The following is a 22500-nucleotide window of genomic DNA, read 5'->3' as shown; positions in this document are numbered from 1 at the left end:
ATATATATATATATATAGAGAGAGAGAGAGAGAGAGAGAGAGAGAGAGAGAGAAATAAAATTCTTCAGCAGACTGGAATAAGAAAATAATGGATAATGGTGGATAAAAAAATAATTAAAAGGACGGGACATGACGCCTGTTAGGCGATATTCTAATTTTTCGGACAAAGACAACGCTGTTAACGACCAGGTACTCATTTTACACCTGAGTACGGTGAGAGAATGTGAGTAAAGAGCCTTTTCCAAGGACTCAACTATGGGCCGAGCGCGAGGCTCGAACCCATGACCTTCCGTTCCGAAAGCGAGTGTCATACCACAAGACCACATAGCCGCACACGGATACTTGGTTATAGGCCGTGAAGGGTAAAACAAATAAGTCGACAACCAGAAAGATTTGTCCTCATGAAGCGAAACATTAGTTACCACTTACGGCTTGCTAAGGAATTCAAAAATATACCTTTGTCAAACGCATTGGGCATGGCGAATCATCATGCTGATTACAGTAATGACAATGATGATGAAGATGATGTTGTTGTTGTTGATGAAGATGATGGTGATGACGATGATGATGATGATGATGATGATGATGATGATGATGATGATGATGATGATGATGATGATGGTGATGGTGGTGGTTATAATTCCAAAGCTCCATGAAAACATTCGTTTCTTGATGAATCACACATGATGGAATAATATAACGATTTCGACAAGAAATACCAATCTCAGAGTTGAGCCGTCCAAAAATGGACAATTTTGGTATTTTGCTGTGTTTGGTGGGAAGTCAGCTTTAAGTTGGTCGGGGTCTTTTTTTCAGTATTTGTCCCCAAATGTCCTACCTTCCAAATACAAAAGATGATTTTTTCACTCATATTTAGAAGCAATAAGGATGTACTATACATAATACTGCGCAGCAAAATAGGCGTTACATAGCATTACGTTATAAGAATTGTAAGAATGGTATTTAAAAATTGTAATGTACCAAATAGATCTGAGATAAGAAAAAATGTTAATCAAATCGTGACGAATGTGACGATTTGTGCGGCTATGTGGTCTAGTGGTATGACACTCCCTTTCGGATCGGAAGGTCCTGGGTTCAAGCCTCGCGCTCGGCGCATAGTTGAGTCCTTGGAAAAGGCTCTTTACTCACATTCTCTCATGGTACTCAGGTGTAAAATCAGTACCTGGCCGTTAACAGCATTGTCTTTGTCCGAAAAATTGTAATATCGCCTAACAGGCGTTATGTCCCATCCTACATATGCTGCTGTTGACCAGGGACCTCTTGTAAAGCGCTTTGAGCACGTTTAGTGGATATTGCGCTATATAAAAGCTCAATTTCAATTTTTTAAAAAATTGTCTGTTGTTGTTAACCCTCTCCTTACCACCTATTGGAAAATCATCACATTTGTTACGTGTCAACCGTCACTTTTCTCATCCAGATTTCATTTCTTTTTTTCTACAGCTACAAAAACGTAATATTCTGTAATAGAGCCCATATTGTCGAACAATATTATGTATAAAATGTACTTGTTGCTTTTCTGTTTGAGTAAGAAATGTCTGTTTTTGTGTTGGGTGGGTGCGAAGTTTTGGGGGAAATTCTGAAAATGGCTGGTAAGGAAAGAGGGTTAATCTTGGAAATGAATATGTTCTCCTCACCGTGTATATCCTTGTTTCTGGATCCATCGTTAGAAGTGAGAAATCCCCGACTCGTTTTCCATTCTCGTTCATTGTGATGGTTCCGCTGATCCCTAGATAAAACACAAACAGATCGGTAAATACCTATATAGATAGTTCGAAGGTGACGTCACTCAGGTCTTTGTTATTGTTTTTTTGCTATCCGCGTTTATGAGTAATGCTCACTGAATTGTATTAACCCGACTACAAATGTTCATGGATACACACAGTTTTGTGTGTTGGTCCGTTATACTTCCGGAAGGCAATCTTATGAGCTTCTTAGCCAAGCGCATACTATCTATACTCTTGCTATAAGAATATTTCATGAATATATAAATCTTATGTAAACAAATCTGATAGTCCTGTGTAAAAATCATTATCGTCATGTCGTATCTTATGCTGATTCATAAAAAACGTGAATTATTTGAGTTGTACCAAGGACTTTTAAAAACAATTATTAATTTATAATTCAACCTATTAAATGACTCATCTATAAATTAAATCTTTAGGTGATTTTACAGTATTATTATCACCATTATGATTATCATTATTTCTATTACTATTATCGTTATTATCATTATTATTATTATTATTATTATTATTATTATTATATTATTATTAATATATAATAATAATAATAATAAATAATAATAATAATAATAATAATAATAATTAATAATTATTATTATTATTATTATTATTATTATTATTATTATTATATTATTATTATTATATTATTATTATTATTATTATTATTATTATTATTATTATTATTATTATTATCATTGTTTGCCTTGCTTTATTATTGATTTTACTCACTTGATTTGTTGATGAAAATATTATATTCTTCTATATTATATTGGCAATTGCCTAAAAAAACAACTTTTGAAATATAATGCGCTTAAACTATTTTCATGATTAGCTATGCACAGCGAGCTAAAGTTTTTAATCTATTCCAAAACTAGTCATGGGGATTCAAGATCTCACCAGTTAACTGCAGAACTCTGGAAAAATGCATTTAAAAAATGTGGTCAGAAAACTCGTCCTTCAAATATCAACTGATTTAAATGACCCTTATTTAGAAAACTCTCAACCCTCTGCACAGTGTGGTATATATATATATATATATATATATATATATATATATATATATATATATATATATAAATTGTCACTCACATTATATGGCCGAGACGTTCGTTTCTGTGGGTTTAATCCACGTCCTCAGTCGGCCATATAATGTGAGTGACAATTTATATTTTATATTAGCTCTAACCATCATTGTCGAGCACTTTCGTACCTACGAGTACCCACCAACATTCATATATATATATTGGAGTAAAGCAATCGGCGGAAGGTGAATTTTGAATTTAAGTATAAAATGTTTAGAAATGGTCAACTAACCAATAATACAGAATATATGCTTTTATTGTTCAAGTTTAAGACATGAAATACCTTATCTTTAACTCACTAAATCCTAGAGATTTTTGCTTCTTTTCAAAATTGGAAAAGAAATGAGCATGGACATAAATAGTGTTATTCAACTATCATTAACATGTAAAAACATACAAACATTAGCTTTTATACTACGCCTAATAATTGTCTGTAATATAATATATATAATAATACATATGCATGGGGTAAAAGTAACCCTGGTAAACTACGAATATAATCGGTGTTAGGGTTGAGTGAGTTAATAAATAAAAACAGTTTGACCAAAGTTTTATGTATTTCTATTTTCAGTGTCTAAACCAAAAATATATTGAGCATTTATTTATGTGGTACAACAACCCCTAAACGTGCTCAAAACGCTTTGCAAGGCTACCATACGACTCCGACATAATATCAAGAAGTGTTGGTGGGTGACACATTACAATATACAAGATATTAACATCTCTCTATATACATATTTAAAATTATTTCCACAAATTTTGGCCGGACTATTTTTTACTACAAATTAAATTGATTTGAAGACACCCCCCCACCCCGGGCGTTTGTTCAGCATCTTTTAAAACTTGTATTTAAAAGAAGTTCTGTTTCTTCCTATTAATTAAACTAATTTTTATTATTCTTTAATTTTATTACTTATTTATTTATTTATTTATTTATTTATTTATTCATTCATTCGTTTAATGGGCATGATCTATATTAACTTTCCATGTGATCGAGGTCATTGGTCACATTTCAAAACGTGGTCAAAGTGACCTACATAGTGAAAAGTGTTCACATTTTTTGAACAATCTAACATCACGATTTGTCATTTCGTTCAGCTTGACACATGGGTATGTTTATACAACTTTCATAAACAAAGCAGCGTGTTTACATTTGTTAAGAAATGTCCAATCGTTGGACAGCAACAAATCATGTGATTGATGAACTGGTTGGACGAAAACTTGAATATAGATAGTATGCGCTTGGCTAAGAAGCTCATAACATTGCCATCCGGAAGTATAAGAGACCAACACACAAACTATGTGTAATCATGAACGTTTATAGTCTGGATAATACCGTTTAGTGAGTATTACTCATAAACGCGGATGGCAAAAAACAATAACAAAGACCAGAGTGACGTCAACTTCATTCTTTCTATAGATCGCTCCCATTATTCAATCATTTATTTATTGATTGTTTTCAATACAAAGTAAATACCCTGAAAAGTCCGGTTCCTCATTTTCTGAGTAATGTTGAAGCCGTCAGAGACTGTTAGATTGTTTTGAAGGGTTTCATTCAGTGCCAGGGCGTACAGAATGACAGCGTCGTGATATGCTCCTACCAACGTGTTCACCTGAAAGGAAAGCATTTTAGGCTGTCAAATATGTGAATAAACATGAATGATAGCAAATGTCTACGGATATAACATAATATTCTCAATACGCTTTAACAGTCGTAACGTCACTTCCCTTGGAATGACGCGTGGTAACTTAGTAACTGGCTCTAAACTATCGGAACAATGGCGGACGCCCTTGTGAATATTACTCCCACGAGCATAAAAGCGTATCCAGAGGGAAAAAAACCCATTATAAACCTGATCATGTTTTGACTTTTACACATTTTGATCACAAGACATATGAAAAGTTCTATCCAGCACGAAGTATAAAAAGTACAGATTTTCTTTGTTTAGAACCATAATGGCCGCCGTTGCTGGGCGACGTGACATCAGACTATTGAATCCAATTCGCTTCAGAATTTCATTCGAGTCAAGTCGGTAAGGATACTCTCGCACCGAATGTTTATATATGTAATACAATTGAAATTTGAGTTTTTGCAGCTTCTATATATTCAGATGTGATTTCTTCTCACTAACTTCTCTCGCAAAGGTCTGTGCCAAGGACAGAAGAGGATGGAAGAGTGCTGTTGAGGCCCTATGCTTCGCCAGGAGTCAAGAGACATAAGTCAAGTAAGTCAAGATTACTATGCTAAATTTGTTCACCAAGACGACATGGATGATTTGTTTTTGACGATTGGATTCAATAGTCTGATGTCACGTCGCTCAGCAACGGCGGCCATCGTGGTTCTAAACAAAGAAAATCGGTACTTTTTATTCTTCATGCTGGCTAGAACTTTTCATATGTCTTGTGATTAGAATGTGTAAAAGTCAAAACATGATCAGATTTATAATGGTTTTTTTCCCCTCTGGATACACTTTTATGCTCGTCGGAGAAGTATTTCACAAGGGCGTCCGCCATTGTTCCGATAGTTTAGAGCCAGATACTAAGTTACCATGCGTCATTACGAAGGAAGTGACGATACGACTTTAAAAACGTATTGACGATAGTTGGATTGAATGTAATAATATGTGATGTCAAACAGATATCGTTGGTTGCAGTGCAGAAGAGGTATTTAAAAAAAAACAATTATTACCTCTCCTTCTCCAAGAGAAACGTTTTGGTACATTGACATGGCCCGTGTTTTGACTTCCATAGAGAATCTCGTGTATTGTTGACTTTTTGGCCTTCGTAGTGTGATGGTCTGGAGCGCTTGGAAACCCTGGGCGGCTTTTTGGTTACGCTCTGAGGTGTCTGACTCATTGTACCACGGACGTTGAAGTTGTCCTTCACTGAACACAGGAAGAGAACAAGAGATGAAGTGAGTAGGAAAGTGCCAGAAGACATTAGAGACGGTGATGTGTTTGTATGTGTGTGTGTGGGGGGGGGGGGGGGTAGCTCATACGGTAGAGTCACGCTCTCCCCGGCCAGGCGGAGTTGTCGTACCAGTAAGGTCGCTGGTTCGCCGCCGCGAGGTTTTTATTCTCTATTGTCTTCTGGTACTTTCCTACTCACTTCATCTCTTGTTGTTATCAACATAAATGCCTGCTCCACTCACTTTTCTGAATTAAAAATTAACACAGGGAGAGAAAGATTCGTGAAGAAGCGTGGGGTGAAGTTTGATTTTAAAAAAAGAAAGAGAAAGACAATATTACGACTATTATAATGCATTAAGTGTTCTAATTAATAGATAGCAGCACGGTGGTTGCTATAAGGAAGAGTTGCATTGTTTTGAATTAAAAAAAGGAATCATTTACTATTTGTTTTTACAAGTATATTATTATTATTATTAATATCATTATTATTATTATTTTTTATTATTATTATTATTATTATTATTATTATTATTATTATTATTATTATTATTATTATTATTATTATTATATATTATTATTATTATTATTATTAATCATCATCATCATATTATTATTATTATTATTATTATTATTATTATTATTATTATTATTATTATTATTATTATTATTTTATTTTTATTATTATTATTATTTTTATTATTATTAATATATTATTATTATTATTATTATTATTATTATTATTATTATTATTATTATTATTATTATTATATTATTATTATTATTATCATTATTATTATATATATTATTATTATTATTATTATTATTATTATTATTATTATTATTATTATTATTATTATTATTATTATTATTATTATTATCATTATCATTATTATTATTATTATATTATTATTATTATTATTATTATTATTATTATTATTATTATTATTAATATCATCATCATCATCATCATTATTATTATATTATTATTATTATTATTATTATTATTATTATTATTATTATTATTATTATTATCTATTTTATAAGATTGTAGAGTGGTACGTGCAATGCACTGTCCATCCCTATTTTGATTCGTACGATGTTTAACAAGTTCACTGCGTACTGTGGAAAGACATGTATTTTATTGAAATATTTTAATTTTGTGAATCGCATCCTCTACCGCTGGGTTCTCGGGGCCTTTAACTATCTCCTTACATATTATTTTTTCAGTTTTTCCCAAAATAACATAAACATAATATAACCACTCAAAAAATCGAGAAGAAATTGATTTTTTTCACACTTAAACTCAAGAGTAAAAATGGACACACAATACTAGATTTAATTCTGTGCAGAAAAATGGTTTAACAAAAACTTGAGCTTGAGATGCTATATAGCGCGATATCCACTAAACGTGCTCAAGGCGCTTTATAAAGGGTCAATGGCCAGAAGCAATAAGTAACATGTGGAACGAGACATGTCGCCTATTAGGCGATATTACAATTTTTTCCCCGATAGAGACAACACGGTTTATGACCAGGTGCTCATTTTACACCTAGTACGGTGAGATAATGTGAGTAAATAGCCTTTTCCAAGACCTCAGATAGGCGCCGATCGAAGCTCGAATAAAGGACCTTCCGATCCGAGATGAGTGTCATACCACCGTGACCACATAATCAATAATCGTACAAAGCATAAAGTGAGTGTTAACGAAAGAGTGAAAATGGAGAGGCTTCGTATGGGAACAAAACAGACAATGGACTTTTCGGGTACAAACCCTTCGTCAGCACAACATTACACAAATAAACTTGGTAAACAAATAAAGAGGTGTTCCAGGGTTATTTAGTCATGATAAATCTGTCTTACATAATTTTTCTTTCCTCTTTTATTGTTGTAAGCTATCATTAATTATTATTTATTATTGTATCAATTGATTTCTTTATTATATAAATATATAAATAATATATGAATGAATAAATGAATAAAGCAATAAACGAATATATAAATAAATTTGCTTTTAATTAGCTTCGTATTTTCATCAATTAGTTCATGACAGTGTATAAATCTGTGCTGATATAACGATGAATGATGTGTAACGTTATGATAATTTCCATTCAGGATCAATAAAGTATATCTTATCTTATCTTATCTTATCTTATCTTAAATAAAGACATAAACCAAACATTTTATCAATGAATATTAAAAATAGATAGATAGATACAAAGAAAAAGCACATACGGAATATAAAAAGAGTAAACTAGAAAAATGCCGGCAAATATTGGATGTCCCTCATTCGTGAGGTTAAAAAATAGCAATAAGTCATTACAGTTAGTACAAAGATACGGTGTGTCTTTTTTACGAAACCCGGAGAAACCCGCCGAAACCCGCCGAAACCCGCCGAAACCTGCCGAAACCCGCCGCAACCCGCCGAAACCTGTCGAAACCCGCCGAAACACGATGAAATCCGACAAAACCCGACAAAGTTATGGGAAGTAGGTAGTAGTGTTGGACCGGTCCTACGGTCTTTTAGCTGTGAACCGGGGATCGGTCCCATAGTGAAGACCGGCGGCGGTCCTCACTTCTTATCACCTTTCAACTAGTGCCGCGCTGAAGACCGGTCTGATCACCGTCGGTCTCGCGCCATAGCCTACTACTTCCCCAGCGATTCGTTGCCTTCGGTTGCCTATCTTCCACCAATCACCACCCATCCCACTTAATTAATCGCACCCACCCCCCTTTGCCATACACTAAACGACACAGACGACCATACAGGCAGACGACCACCAACCTCCACTCCGCAAACCGCCCTTTCGTGTGTGAGATGGGGGGAACAGGAGGCGCACGCCTTGGACGATTCCATTATACGGGGTAAATTTCAAAATTTACTACACCATAATGATCGCAATGACAATGATCTATGGTGAAGGCATGACCCCTCTTCTCTAATGGGTTATTGTTTGAAATGTATGTGACTACTAAAGATGTGTGTTTGTGTGTGTGTGTGTGTGTGTGTGTGTGTGTGTGTGTGTCGAACCTAGCAAGTAGCAAATCCGATTTTTTGTTTTCTTTTGTCCATCTCTTGTCACCACTCCTTTCTATCGCAGTGTTGTCATTTAAAATAATACAATAATATTAAAATTTCGTTTGGTGTTTTTACTAATCAAATAATATGAGTTTCATTAGTTTCTTCCTTCCAAAAAACCCAGTTATAACGTCTGAATTTTAAAAAAGTCCAATAGAATATTTGGGGACCCCGATAGCTCAGTTGATAGAGCACTCTCTTTATACGCAAAGGGCCAGAGATCGATCCCGGGTGCAGTCGAGTTTTTTCTGAATCCCTGTCTACTCAGCAATGAATGGGTAGCTGAGTTTGTTAGATCTGGCGAAAAGTCGCCATCGACCCCTCTTATCACCTCATCCACCCCCTCTTATTATAACTTCACGTCTCTCTCTTACTCTTCAATGCTCGCTGCCCTCTAATGTGTGTGGGGGGGGGGGGGGGGGGGGGGGGGGGGGGGGGGGGGGGTAGGAGTTGCGTGTGTGTATCAACGCCACGAACAACTCGATCAACGCCTTGGGCGATGCCATTATCTCCGTTAATGGGGATAAATTTCAAATTTTATTAAATTATCGAAGTAACAATGAAGTACGGTGAGCAAATAAAGAAGGCAGCACCCCTCTTCTCTAATTAGGTTACAATTTGAAATGAGTGTGACTACTCCGTGTGTTTTACTCCTGTAGACCACGGTTTTCATCGTGTAGCGGTCTTTAACGGTTCAAGAATGAACGATCCCACTTACAACAGTCTCTCAGGAATGTTCAATGTCGAAAAGGACCGGTCCTAGGACCGGTCCTTGCGGTCTTCATTTCCCAAGGACCGTAGGACCGTGGTCCTTAAGCTTGCCAAGGACCGCCCCGCACTAGGTAGGTAGCAGTGGGGAGTGAATCTGAGACTCAGGGAACTGTACACCATTGGGGAGTGAACCTGGGACTGGGTTTCGGCGGGTTTCGGCGGGTTTCGTAAAAAAGACACACCCCAAAGATATTTCTTTAAAAAATTTATGTACAAAACAAATCTGACAATGAAAAAGGTTGGCTGTATTGTATTGTAATGAAAGTAACGATTCTCCTATAGTCAAAAAGAAGAAGGTTAAAATACTATAATTTAGATATCAAATTAAAAAATTCAGCAAATCAAATTGTCCATTTTGACAACATACGAGCTTGAGTTTGTAAGTAAAAACAAAATTTAGCAAAGAGAAAAAAACAAAACAATATGGCCGCGGATATCATAGTGCCAATAGAGAATTGGATTCAATAGTCTGATGTCACGTCGCCCAGCATGGGCGGCCATCGTGGTTCTAAACTAAGAAAATGGGTACTTTTTATTCTTCCTGCTGGCTAGAACTTTTCATATGTCTTGTGATCAGAATGTGTAAAAGTCAAAACATGATCAGATTTATAATGTTTTTTTTTTTTACTCTGGATACGCTTTTATGCTCGTAGGAGAAATATTTCATAAGGGCGTCCGCCATTGTTCCGATAGTTTAGAGCCAGTTACTAAGTTACCATGCGTCATTACGAGGAAAGTGACGTTGCGACTGGTGAAACGTATTATAGCCAGGATTTTATAAGTCTTTCTTATAATTTTATTTACACTTTAGAGGGAAAACTTACTCAGAAAATAGGTCAATGTTGTAGACAATGAAGTCTCCGTTGTCAAGGTTGTGTTCATGAAACTTGATCATAAGGTCTCTTACAGTTTTGGATGATGCACAAATTGCAATCACTGGAAAGATAAGAAAGCAACATTATCATTTATTTGAAATCAAAACATGTTCAACAAAAACAACCCCCCCCCCCCCAAAAAAAAAAAAGAACCCAAAAAAGCAGGAACAAAAAAACTCACACACAGATAAAAAAAAGATGAAGAAGAAATAATAGGTTACACGTAACGCAAATATAAATCTCATGGTCTCTCTCTCCGTCTCTCTCTCTCTCTCTCTCTCTGTCTTTCTCTGTGTCTTTCTCTCTCTCTCTCTCTCTGTCTCTCTCTCTCTCTCTGTGTCTTTCTCTCTCTCTGTGTCTTTCTCTCTCTCGTTCTCTGTCTTTCTCTCTCTCTCTCTCTGTCTTTCTCTCTCTCTCTCTGTCTTTCTCTCTCTCTCTCTCTGTCTCTCTCTCTCTCTCTCTCTTTCTCTCTCTTGCGATCATTTAAAAGATAAGTAAAGAGGGACATTCAAAATTGGCAATAATTTCTGAAATGATTTGAGTCAAAGCATGAACGAATATGGAAGCTAACAATGATTTTTCAAAACCTTTTTTTGGCTTGGGCGACTGAAGAGTTTCTGGCATGACAGAATTTATGAAGTACAACAGAACATGGAGAAGAATTAAATAAGCTGATGTACAGAGAAGTGGTAAGACCTGGAATGAGATTAAAAAGTTAGCCCAGGATAGAGAAGGATGGAAACTGTTTGTCTGTGGTCTATACCCTGACCCAGGATGAAAAAAGGCAATGATGATGATGAAGAAGGATTCATTAAATGAATAGATTAATAGACTTTATATCATTGAATTTCATGAATGTTGTACAACATCATCAACCACAACTACTCCAAACATACACTCATCATCTTCGTTCTCCCGTCACTATTAAGACCAAAATGGCCACCTCCCCTGATACCGATATCAACCCCGTCCCTCCAACAAATATCCACCAACCCTAACTGGACACTCACTACCACCACAATCACCACTGCCCCCAACACCACAATCACCACTGCCCCCAACACCACAATCACCACTGCCCCTCCCCCCCACCCCCCATCACCAAAATTACCACTACTACCCCCCCCCCCACACACACACCACAATCACCACTGCCCCCCCCAGCATTACAATCACCACTGCCCCCCCCCCCCCAAAAAACACCGTAATCACCACTGCCCCTTCCCCCCCCCCAAAAAAAAAAACACCACAATCACCACTGCCCCTTCCCCCCCCCAACACCACAATCACCACTGCCCCTTCACCCCCCAACACCACAATCACCACTGCCCCCCCCCCCAACACCACAATCACCACTGCCCCCCCAACACTACAATCACCCCTGCCCCCCCCCCCAACATCACAATCACCACTGCCCCCAACACCACAACCACTGCCCCCCCGCCCACCACCACAATCACCACTGCCCCAAACACCACAATCACCACTGCCCCTTCCCCCCCCCCCCCATCACCAAAATCACCACTACTCCCCCCCACACACCACAATCACCACTGCCCCCCCCAGCATTACAATCACCACTGTCCCCCCCCCCAAACACCACAATCACCACTGCCCCTTCCCCCCCCCAAAAAAAACACCACAATCACCACTGTCCCTTCCCCCCCCCCCAACACAACAATCGCCACTGCCCCTTCCCCCCAACACCACAATCACCACTGCCCCCCCCAACACCACAATCACCACTGGCCCCCCCCCAACACCACAATCACCACTGCCCCCCCAACACCACAATCACCCCTGCCCCCCCCCAAACATCACAATCACCACACTGCCCCCAACACCACAACCACTGCCCCCCCCCCCAACACCACAATCACCAATGCCCCCAACACCACAATCACCACTGCCTCCCCCCCCCAACACCACAATCACCACTGCCTCCGAACACCACAATAGCCACTGCCCACCAACACCAAAATCACCACTGCCCCCCCCCCAAACACCACAATCACCAGTGCCCCCCAACACCAAAATCACCACTGCCCCCCCCCAACACCACAATCACCACTGCCCCCCCCCCAACACCACAATCACCACTGCCCCCAACACCACAACCACTGCCCCCCCCAACACCAAAATCACCACTGCCCCCAACACCACAACCACTGCCCCCCCCCCAACACCACAATCACCACTGCCCCCCCCCCCTACACGACAATCACCACTGCCCCCAACACCACAACCAATGCCCCCCCCCACAACACCACAATCACCACTGCCCACCAACACCACAACCACCACTGCTCCCCCCCCCCCAACACCACAATCACACTGCTCCCAACACCACAACCGCTGCCCCCCCCCCAACACCACAATCACCACTGCCCAACAACACCACAATCACCACTGCCCCCTAACACCACAATCACCACTGCCCCCCCCAACACCACAATCGTCCACTGCCTACCAACACCACAATCACCACTGCCCACCAACACCACAATCACCACTGCCCACCAACACCACAACCACTGCCCCCACCCCCCCTCCCCCCAACACCACAATCACCACTGCCCACCAACACCACAATCACCACTGCCCACCAACACCACAACCACTGCACCCCCCCAACACCACAATCACCACTGCCCCCAACACCACAATCACCACTGCCCCCAACACCACAATCACCACTGCCCCCAACACCACAATCACCACTGCCCACCAACACCACAATCACCACTGCCCACAAACACCACAATCACCACTGCCCACCAACACCACAACAACTGCCCCCCCCCCCCAACACCACAACCACTGTCCCCCCCCCAACACCGCACCCACTGCCCCCCCCCCCCCCCCAACACCACAACCACCACTGCCCCCCCCCAACACCACAATCACCACTGCCCCCTCCCCAACCCCACAATCACCACTGCCCACCAACACCACAATCACCACTGCCCCAACACCACAACCACTGCCCCCCCCCCCAACACCACAATCACCACTGCTCCCAACACCTCGATCAAGTATTCCACCATAAATTCCATACTACCACGATCACCACGATCATATACTTACCATTCTTCTCATCCGTAGATAACTCCTGGGCGAGGTCGTCCATATCCTGATCAGGATAGCGAACCCATTTTACATCCACTTGTAGATTTTGACCTTTTAGGATGGTCCATAAAGCGGACATTTCCATCATACAGAACCTGCGGCTAACCGAATCCTGACCCTGCCTTTCATAAATCACCACTGCCCCCCCCAACACCAAAATCACCACTGCCCCCCCCCCCAACACCACGATCACCACTGCCCCCAACACCACAATCACCACTGCCCCCAACACCACAACCACTGCCCCCCCAACACCACAATCACCACTGCCCCCAACACCACAACCACTTCCCCCCCCCCAACACCACAATCACCACTGCCCCACCACCCCCCCCCCACAACACGACAATCACCACTGCCCCCAACACCACAATCACCACTGCCCCCCCAACATCACAATCACCACTGCCCCCCCCCCAAACACCACAATCACCACTGCCCCCGAACACCACAATCGCCACTGCCCACCAACACCAAAATCACCACTGCCCCCCACCCCCCGCCAACACCACAATCATCACTGCCCACCAAAACCAAAATCACCACTGCCCCGCCCCGACACCACAATCACCACTGCCCCCCCCCCCAACACCACAATCACCACTGCCCCCAACACCACAACCACTGCCCCCCCCCCAAAACCACAATCACCACTGCCCCCAACACCACAACCACTGCCCCCCCCCCCAAAACAACAATCACTACTGCCCCCCCCCCCCCAACACGACAATCACCACTGCCCCCAACACCACAACCACTGCCCCCCCCCCAGCACCACAATCACCACTGCCCACCAACACCACAATCACCACTGCCCCCCCCCCCCCAACACCACAATCACACTGCTCCCAACACCACAACCACTGCCCCCCCCCAACACCACAATCACCACTACCCACCAACACCACAATCACCACTGCCCCCCAACACCACAATCACCACTGCCCCCCCCCCCCAACACCACAATCGTCCAATGCCGCCTACCAACACCACAATCACCACTGCCCACCAACACCACAATCACCACTGCCCACCAACACCACAACCACTGCCCCCCCCCCCCAACACCACAATCACCACTGTCCACTAGTGCGGGGCGGTCCTTGGCAAGCTTAAGGACCACGGTCCTACGGTCCTTGGGAAATGAAGACCGCAAGGACCGGTCTCTAGACCGGTCCGTTCATTCTTGAACCGTTAAAGACCGCTACACGATGAAAACCGTGGCCTACAGGAGTAAAACACACGGAGTAGTCACACTCATTTCAAATTGTAACCTAATTAGAGAAGAGGGGTGATGCCTTCTTTATTTGCTCACCGTACTTCATTGTTACTTCGATAATTTAATAAAATTTGAAATTTATCCCCATTAACGGAGATAATGGCATCGCCCAAGGCGTTGATCGAGTTGTTCGTGGCGTTGATACACACACGCAACTCCTACCCCCCCCCCCCCACACACACACATTAGAGGGCAGCGAGCATTGAAGAGTAAGAGAGAGACGTGAAGTTATAATAAGAGTGGGTGGATGAGGTGATAAGAGGGGTCGATGGTGACTTTTCGCCAGATCTAACAAACTCAGCTACCCATTCATTGCTGAGTAGACAGGGATTCAGAAAAAAATCGACTGCACCCGGGATCGATCTCTGGCCCTTTGCGTATAAAGAGAGTGCTCTATCAACTGAGCTATCGGGGTCCCCAAATATTCTATTGGACCTTTTAAAAATACAGACGTTATAACTGTTTTTTTGGACGGAAGAAACTAATGAAACTCATATTACTTGATTAGTTAAAACACCAAACGAAATTTTAATATTATTGTATTATTTTTAATGACAACAATGCGATAGAAAGGAGTGGCGACAAGAGATGGACAAAAGAAAACAAAAAATCAGACTTGCAACTTGCTAGGTTCGACACCACACACACACAACACACACACACACACACACACCACATCTTTAGTAGTCACATACATTTCAAACAATAACCCATTAGAGAAGAGGGGTCATGCCTTCATCATAGATCATTGTCATTGCGATCATTATGGTGTAGTAAATTTTGAAATTTACCCCGTATAATGGAATCGTCCAAGGCGTGCGCCTCCTGTTCCCCCCATCTCACACACGAAAGGGCGGTTTGCGGAGTGGAGGGAGGTGGTCGTCTGCCTCTATGGTCGTCTGTGTCGTTTAGTGTATGGCAAAGGGGGTGGGTGCGATTAATTAAGTGGGATGGGTGGTGATTGGTGGAAGATAGGCAAAGGACCGAGGCAACTAATGCTGGGGAAGTAGTATGGCGCGAGACCGTTGAAAGGTGATAAGAAGTGAGGACCGCCGGCGGTCTTCCTCTTTGGGACTGGACGACGGTTCACAGCTAAAAGACCGTGGGACCGGTCCTCGGTCCGGTCCTCAGCGCGGCACTACTGTCCACCAACACCACAATCACCACTGCCCACCAACACCACAACCACTGCCCCCCCCCCAACACCACAATCACCACTGCCCCCAACACCACAATCACCACTGCCCACCAACACCACAATCACCACTGCCCCCAACACCACAATCACCACTGCCCCCAACACCACAATCACCACTGCCCACCAACACCACAATCACCACTGCCCACAAACACCACAATCACCACTGCCCACCAACACCACAACCACTGCCCCCCACCCCAACACCACACCTACTGCCCTCCCCCCCCCCAACACCACAACCACCACTGCCCCCCCCCAACACCACAATCACCACTGCCCCCCCCAACCCCACAATGACCACTGCCCACCAACACCACAATCATCACTGCCCCCAACACCACAACCACTGCCCCCCCCCCCAACACCACAATCACCACTGCTCCCAACACCTCGATCAAGTATTCCACCATAAATTCCATAATACCACTATCACCACGATCGTATACTTACCATTCTTCTCATCCGTAGATAACTCCTGGGCGAGGTCGTCCATATCCTGATCAGGTAGCGAACCCATTTTACATCCACTTGTAGATTTTGATTTTTTAGGATGGTCCATAAAGCGGACATTTCCATCATACAGAACCTGCGGCTAACCGAATCCTGACCCTGCTGTTCATAAATCACCACTGCCCCCAACACCAAAATCATCACTGCCCCCCCCCCCCAACACCACAATCACCACTGCCCCCCCCCCCCAACATCACAATCACCACTGCCCCCAACACCACAATCACCACTGCCCCCAACACCACAACCACTGCCCCCCCCCCAACACCACAATCACCACTGCCCCCAACACCACAACCACTTCCCCCCCCCCAACACCACAATCACCACTGCCCCCAACACCACAACCACTTCCCCCCCCCAACACCACAATCACCACTGCCCCCCCCCCCAACACGACAATCACCACTGCCCCCAACACCACAATCACCACTGCCCCCCCCCCCCCAACATCACAATCACCACTGCCTCCCCCCCCAACACCACAATCACCACTGCCCCCGAACACCACAATCGCCACTGCCCACCAACACCAAAATCACCACTGCCCCCCCCCCCGCCAACACCACAATCATCACTGCCCACCAAAACCAAAATCACCACTGCCCCGCCCCGACACCACAATCACCACTGCCCCCCCCCCAACACCACAATCACCACTGCCCCCAACACCACAACCACTGCCCCCCCCCCCAAAACCACAATCACCACTGCCCCCAACACCACAACCACTGCCCCCCCCCCCCAAAACAACAATCACTACTGCCCCCCCCCCCCCAACACGACAATCACCACTGCCCCCAACACCACAACCACTGCCCCCCCCCCCACACCACAATCACCACTGCCCACCAACACCACAATCACCACTGCCCCCCCCCCAACACCACAATCACACTGCTCCCAACACCACAACCACTGCCCCCCCCAACACCACAATCACCACTACCCACCAACACCACAATCACCACTGCCCCCCAACACCACAATCACCACTGCCCCCCCCCCAACACCACAATCGTCCAATGCCGCCTACCAACACCACAATCACCACTGCCCACCAACACCACAATCACCACTGCCCACCAACACCACAACCACTGCCCCCCCCCCCAACACCACAATCACCACTGTCCACTAGTGCGGGGCGGTCCTTGGCAAGCTTAAGGACCACGGTCCTACGGTCCTTGGGAAATGAAGACCGCAAGGACCGGTCTCTAGACCGGTCCGTTCATTCTTGAACCGTTAAAGACCGCTACACGATGAAAACCGTGGCCTACAGGAGTAAAACACACGGAGTAGTCACACTCATTTCAAATTGTAACCTAATTAGAGAAGAGGGGTGATGCCTTCTTTATTTGCTCACCGTACTTCATTGTTACTTCGATAATTTAATAAAATTTGAAATTTATCCCCATTAACGGAGATAATGGCATCGCCCAAGGCGTTGATCGAGTTGTTCGTGGCGTTGATACACACACGCAACTCCTACCCCCCCCCCCCCCACACACACATTAGAGGGCAGCGAGCATTGAAGAGTAAGAGAGAGACGTGAAGTTATAATAAGAGTGGTGGATGAGGTGATAAGAGGGGTCGATGGTGACTTTTCGCCAGATCTAACAAACTCAGCTACCCATTCATTGCTGAGTAGACAGGGGTTCAGAAAAAAATCGACTGCACCCGGGGTCGATCTCTGGCCCTTTGCGTATAAAGAGAGTGCTCTATCAACTGAGCTATCGGGGTCCCCAAATATTCTATTGGACCTTTTAAAAATACAGACGTTATAACTGTTTTTTTTGGACGGAAGAAACTAATGAAACTCATATTACTTGATTAGTTAAAACACCAAACGAAATTTTAATATTATTGTATTATTTTTAATGACAACAATGCGATAGAAAGGAGTGGCGACAAGAGATGGACAAAAGAAAACAAAAAATCAGACTTGCAACTTGCTAGGTTCGACACACACACACACACACACACACACACACACACACACATCTTTAGTAGTCACATACATTTCAAACAATAACCCATTAGAGAAGAGGGGTCATGCCTTCATCATAGATCATTGTCATTGCGATCATTATGGTGTAGTAAATTTTGAAATTTACCCCGTATAATGGAATCGTCCAAGGCGTGCGCCTCCTGTTCCCCCCATCTCACACACGAAAGGGCGGTTTGCGGAGTGGAGGGAGGTGGTCGTCTGCCTCTATGTCGTCTGTGTCGTTTAGTGTATGGCAAAGGGGGGTGGTGCGATTAATTAAGTGGGATGGGTGGTGATTGGTGGAAGATAGGCAAAGGACCGAGGCAACTAATCGCTGGGAAGTAGTATGGCGCGAGACCGTTGAAAGGTGATAAGAAGTGAGGACCGCCGCGGTCTTCCTCTTTGGGACTGGACGACGGTTCACAGCTAAAAGACCGTGGACCGGGTCCTCGGTCCGGTCCTCAGCGCGGCACTACTGTCCACCAACACCACAATCACCACTGCCCACCAACACCACAACCACTGCCCCCCCCCAACACCACAATCACCACTGCCCCCAACACCACAATCACCACTGCCCACCAACACCACAATCACCACTGCCCCCAACACCACAATCACCACTGCCCCCAACACCACAATCACCACTGCCCACCAACACCACAATCACCACTGCCCACAAACACCACAATCACCACTGCCCACCAACACCACAACCACTGCCCCCCACCCCAACACCACACCTACTGCCCTCCCCCCCCCCCCCAACACCACACCCACCACTGCCCCCCCCCCAACACCACAATCACCACTGCCCCCCCCCCCAACCCCACAATGACCACTGCCCACCAACACCACAATCACCACTGCCCCCAACACCACAACCACTGCCCCCCCCCCCAACACCACAATCACCACTGCTCCCAACACCTCGATCAAGTATTCCACCATAAATTCCATAATACCACTATCACCACGATCGTATACTTACCATTCTTCTCATCCGTAGATAACTCCTGGGCGAGGTCGTCCATATCCTGATCAGGGTAGCGAACCCATTTTACATCCACTTGTAGATTTTGATTTTTAGGATGGTCCATAAAGCGGACATTTCCATCATACAGAACCTGCGGCTAACCGAATCCTGACCCTGCTGTTCATAAATCACCACTGCCCCCAACACCAAAATCATCACTGCCCCCCCCCCCCAACACCACAATCACCACTGCCCCCCCCCCCAACATCACAATCACCACTGCCCCCAACACCACAATCACCACTGCCCCCAACCACAACCACTGCCCCCCCCCAACACCACAATCACCACTGCCCCCAACACCACAACCACTTCCCCCCCCCAACACCACAATCACCACTGCCCCCAACACCACAACCACTTCCCCCCCCCCCCAACACCACAATCACCACTGCCCCCCCCCAACACGACAATCACCACTGCCCCCAACACCACAATCACCACTGCCCCCCCCCCCAACATCACAATCACCACTGCCTCCCCCCCACACACCACAATCACCACTGCCCCCGAACACCACAATCGCCACTGCCCACCAACACCAAAATCACCACTGCCCCCCCCCCCGCCAACACCACAATCATCACTGCCCACCAAAACCAAAATCACCACTGCCCCGCCCCGACACCACAATCACCACTGCCCCCCCCCAACACCACAATCACCACTGCCCCCAACACCACAACCACTCCCCCCCCCCCCCCCCAAACCACAATCACCACTGCCCCCAACACCACAACCACTGCCCCCCCCCCCCAAAACAACAATCACTACTGCCCCCCCCCCAACACGACAATCACCACTGCCCCCAACACCACAACCACTGCCCCCCCCCACACCACAATCACCACTGCCCACCAACACCACAATCACCACTGCCCCCCCCCAACACCACAATCACACTGCTCCCAACACCACAACCACTGCCCCCCCCAACACCACAATCACCACTACCCACCAACACCACAATCACCACTGCCCCCCAACACCACAATCACCACTGCCCCCCCCCCAACACCACAATCGTCCAATGCCGCCTACCAACACCACAATCACCACTGCCCACCAACACCACAATCACCACTGCCCACCAACACCACAACCACCTGCCCCCCCCCCCAACACCACAATCACCACTGTCCACTAGTGCGGGGCGGTCCTTGGCAAGCTTAAGGACCACGGTCCTACGGTCCTTGGGAAATGAAGACCGCAAGACCGGTCTCTAGACCGGTCCGTTCATTCTTGAACCGTTAAAGACCGCTACACGATGAAAACCGTGGCCTACAGAAGTAAAACACACGGAGTAGTCACACTCATTTCAAATTGTAACCTAATTAGAGAAGAGGGTGATGCCTTCTTTATTTGCTCACCGTACTTCATTGTTACTTCGATAATTTAATAAAATTTGAAATTTATCCCCATTAACGAGATAATGGCATCGCCCAAGGCGTTGATCGAGTTGTTCGTGGCGTTGATACACACACGCAACTCCTACCCCCCCCCCCCCCACACACACATTAGAGGGCAGCGAGCATTGAAGAGTAAGAGAGAGACGTGAAGTTATAATAAGAGTGGGTAGATGAGGTGATAAGAGGGTCGATGGTGACTTTTCGCCAGATCTAACAAACTCAGCTACCCATTCATTGCTGAGTAGACAGGGATTCAGAAAAAAATCGACTGCACCCGGATCGATCTCTGGCCCTTTGCGTATAAAGAGAGTGCTCTATCAACTGAGCTATCGGGGTCCCCAAATATTCTATTGGACCTTTTAAAAATACAGACGTTATAACTGTTTTTTTGGACGGAAGAAACTAATGAAACTCATATTACTTGATTAGTTAAAACACCAAACGAAATTTTAATATTATTGTATTATTTTTAATGACAACAATGCGATAGAAAGGAGTGGCGACAAGAGATGGACAAAAGAAAACAAAAAATCAGACTTGCAACTTGCTAGGTTCGACACACACACACACACACACACACACACACACACATCTTAGTAGTCACATACATTTCAAACAATAACCCATTAGAGAAGAGGGGTCATGCCTTCATCATAGATCATTGTCATTGCGATCATTATGGTGTAGTAAATTTTGAAATTTACCCCGTATAATGGAATCGTCCAAGGCGTGCGCCTCCTGTTCCCCCCATCTCACACACGAAAGGCGGTTTGCGGAGTGGAGGGAGGTGGTCGTCTGCCTCTATGGTCGTCTGTGTCGTTTAGTGTATGGCAAAGGGGGGTGGGTGCGATTAATTAAGTGGGATGGGTGGTGATTGGTGGAAGATAGGCAAAGGACCGAGGCAACTAATCGCTGGGGAAGTAGTATGGCGCGAGACCGTTGAAAGGTGATAAGAAGTGAGGACCGCCGGCGGTCTTCCTCTTTGGGACTGGACGACGGTTCACAGCTAAAAGACCGTGGGACCGGTCCTCGGTCCGGTCCTCAGCGCGGCACTACTGTCCACCAACACCACAATCACCACTGCCCACCAACACCACAACCACTGCCCCCCCCCCCCAACACCACAATCACCACTGCCCCCAACACCACAATCACCACTGCCCACCAACACCACAATCACCACTGCCCACCAACACCACAATCACCACTGCCCCCAACACCACAATCACCACTGCCCACCAACACCACAATCACCACTGCCCACAAACACCACAATCACCACTGCCCACCAACACCACAACCACTGCCCCCCACCCCAACACCACACCTACTGCCCTCCCCCCCCCCCAACACCACAACCACCACTGCCCCCCCCCCAACACCACAATCACCACTGCCCCCCCCCAACCCCACAATGACCACTGCCCACCAACACCACAATCACCACTTCCCCCAACACCACAACCACTG

At 44.8% G+C, this 22500-nt stretch overlaps 1 protein-coding gene across 3 annotated transcripts in view; it reads right to left on the bottom strand.

The window, feature by feature from the left end:
* The window catches only part of LOC144974495 (uncharacterized), a 68416-nt gene that overhangs the window by 35584 nt on the left and 10332 nt on the right, over positions 1 to 22500 (bottom strand). For all 3 annotated transcript variants that reach the window (XM_078917403.1, XM_078917405.1, XM_078917404.1), the window contains exons 4-8: positions 13564 to 13743; positions 10426 to 10537; positions 5535 to 5730; positions 4323 to 4458; positions 1656 to 1747 (exon numbers count right to left, since the gene is read on the bottom strand). In XM_078917403.1, the coding sequence (XP_078773529.1) occupies positions 1656 to 1747; positions 4323 to 4458; positions 5535 to 5730; positions 10426 to 10537; positions 13564 to 13693 (666 nt within the window). In that variant the 5' untranslated portion in view covers positions 13694 to 13743. The remainder of the gene's footprint in view (positions 1 to 1655; positions 1748 to 4322; positions 4459 to 5534; positions 5731 to 10425; positions 10538 to 13563; positions 13744 to 22500) is intronic.

This window comes from Berghia stephanieae, chromosome 6 (genome assembly GCF_034508935.2).
Source record: "Berghia stephanieae isolate SIO BIC M18660-M18661 chromosome 6, UCSD_Bste_1.3, whole genome shotgun sequence".
NCBI lineage: Eukaryota > Metazoa > Mollusca > Gastropoda > Nudibranchia > Aeolidiidae > Berghia > Berghia stephanieae.
The sequence above is the reverse complement of the archived record's forward strand: the minus strand, read 5'-3'. Positions and strand labels throughout refer to the sequence as shown.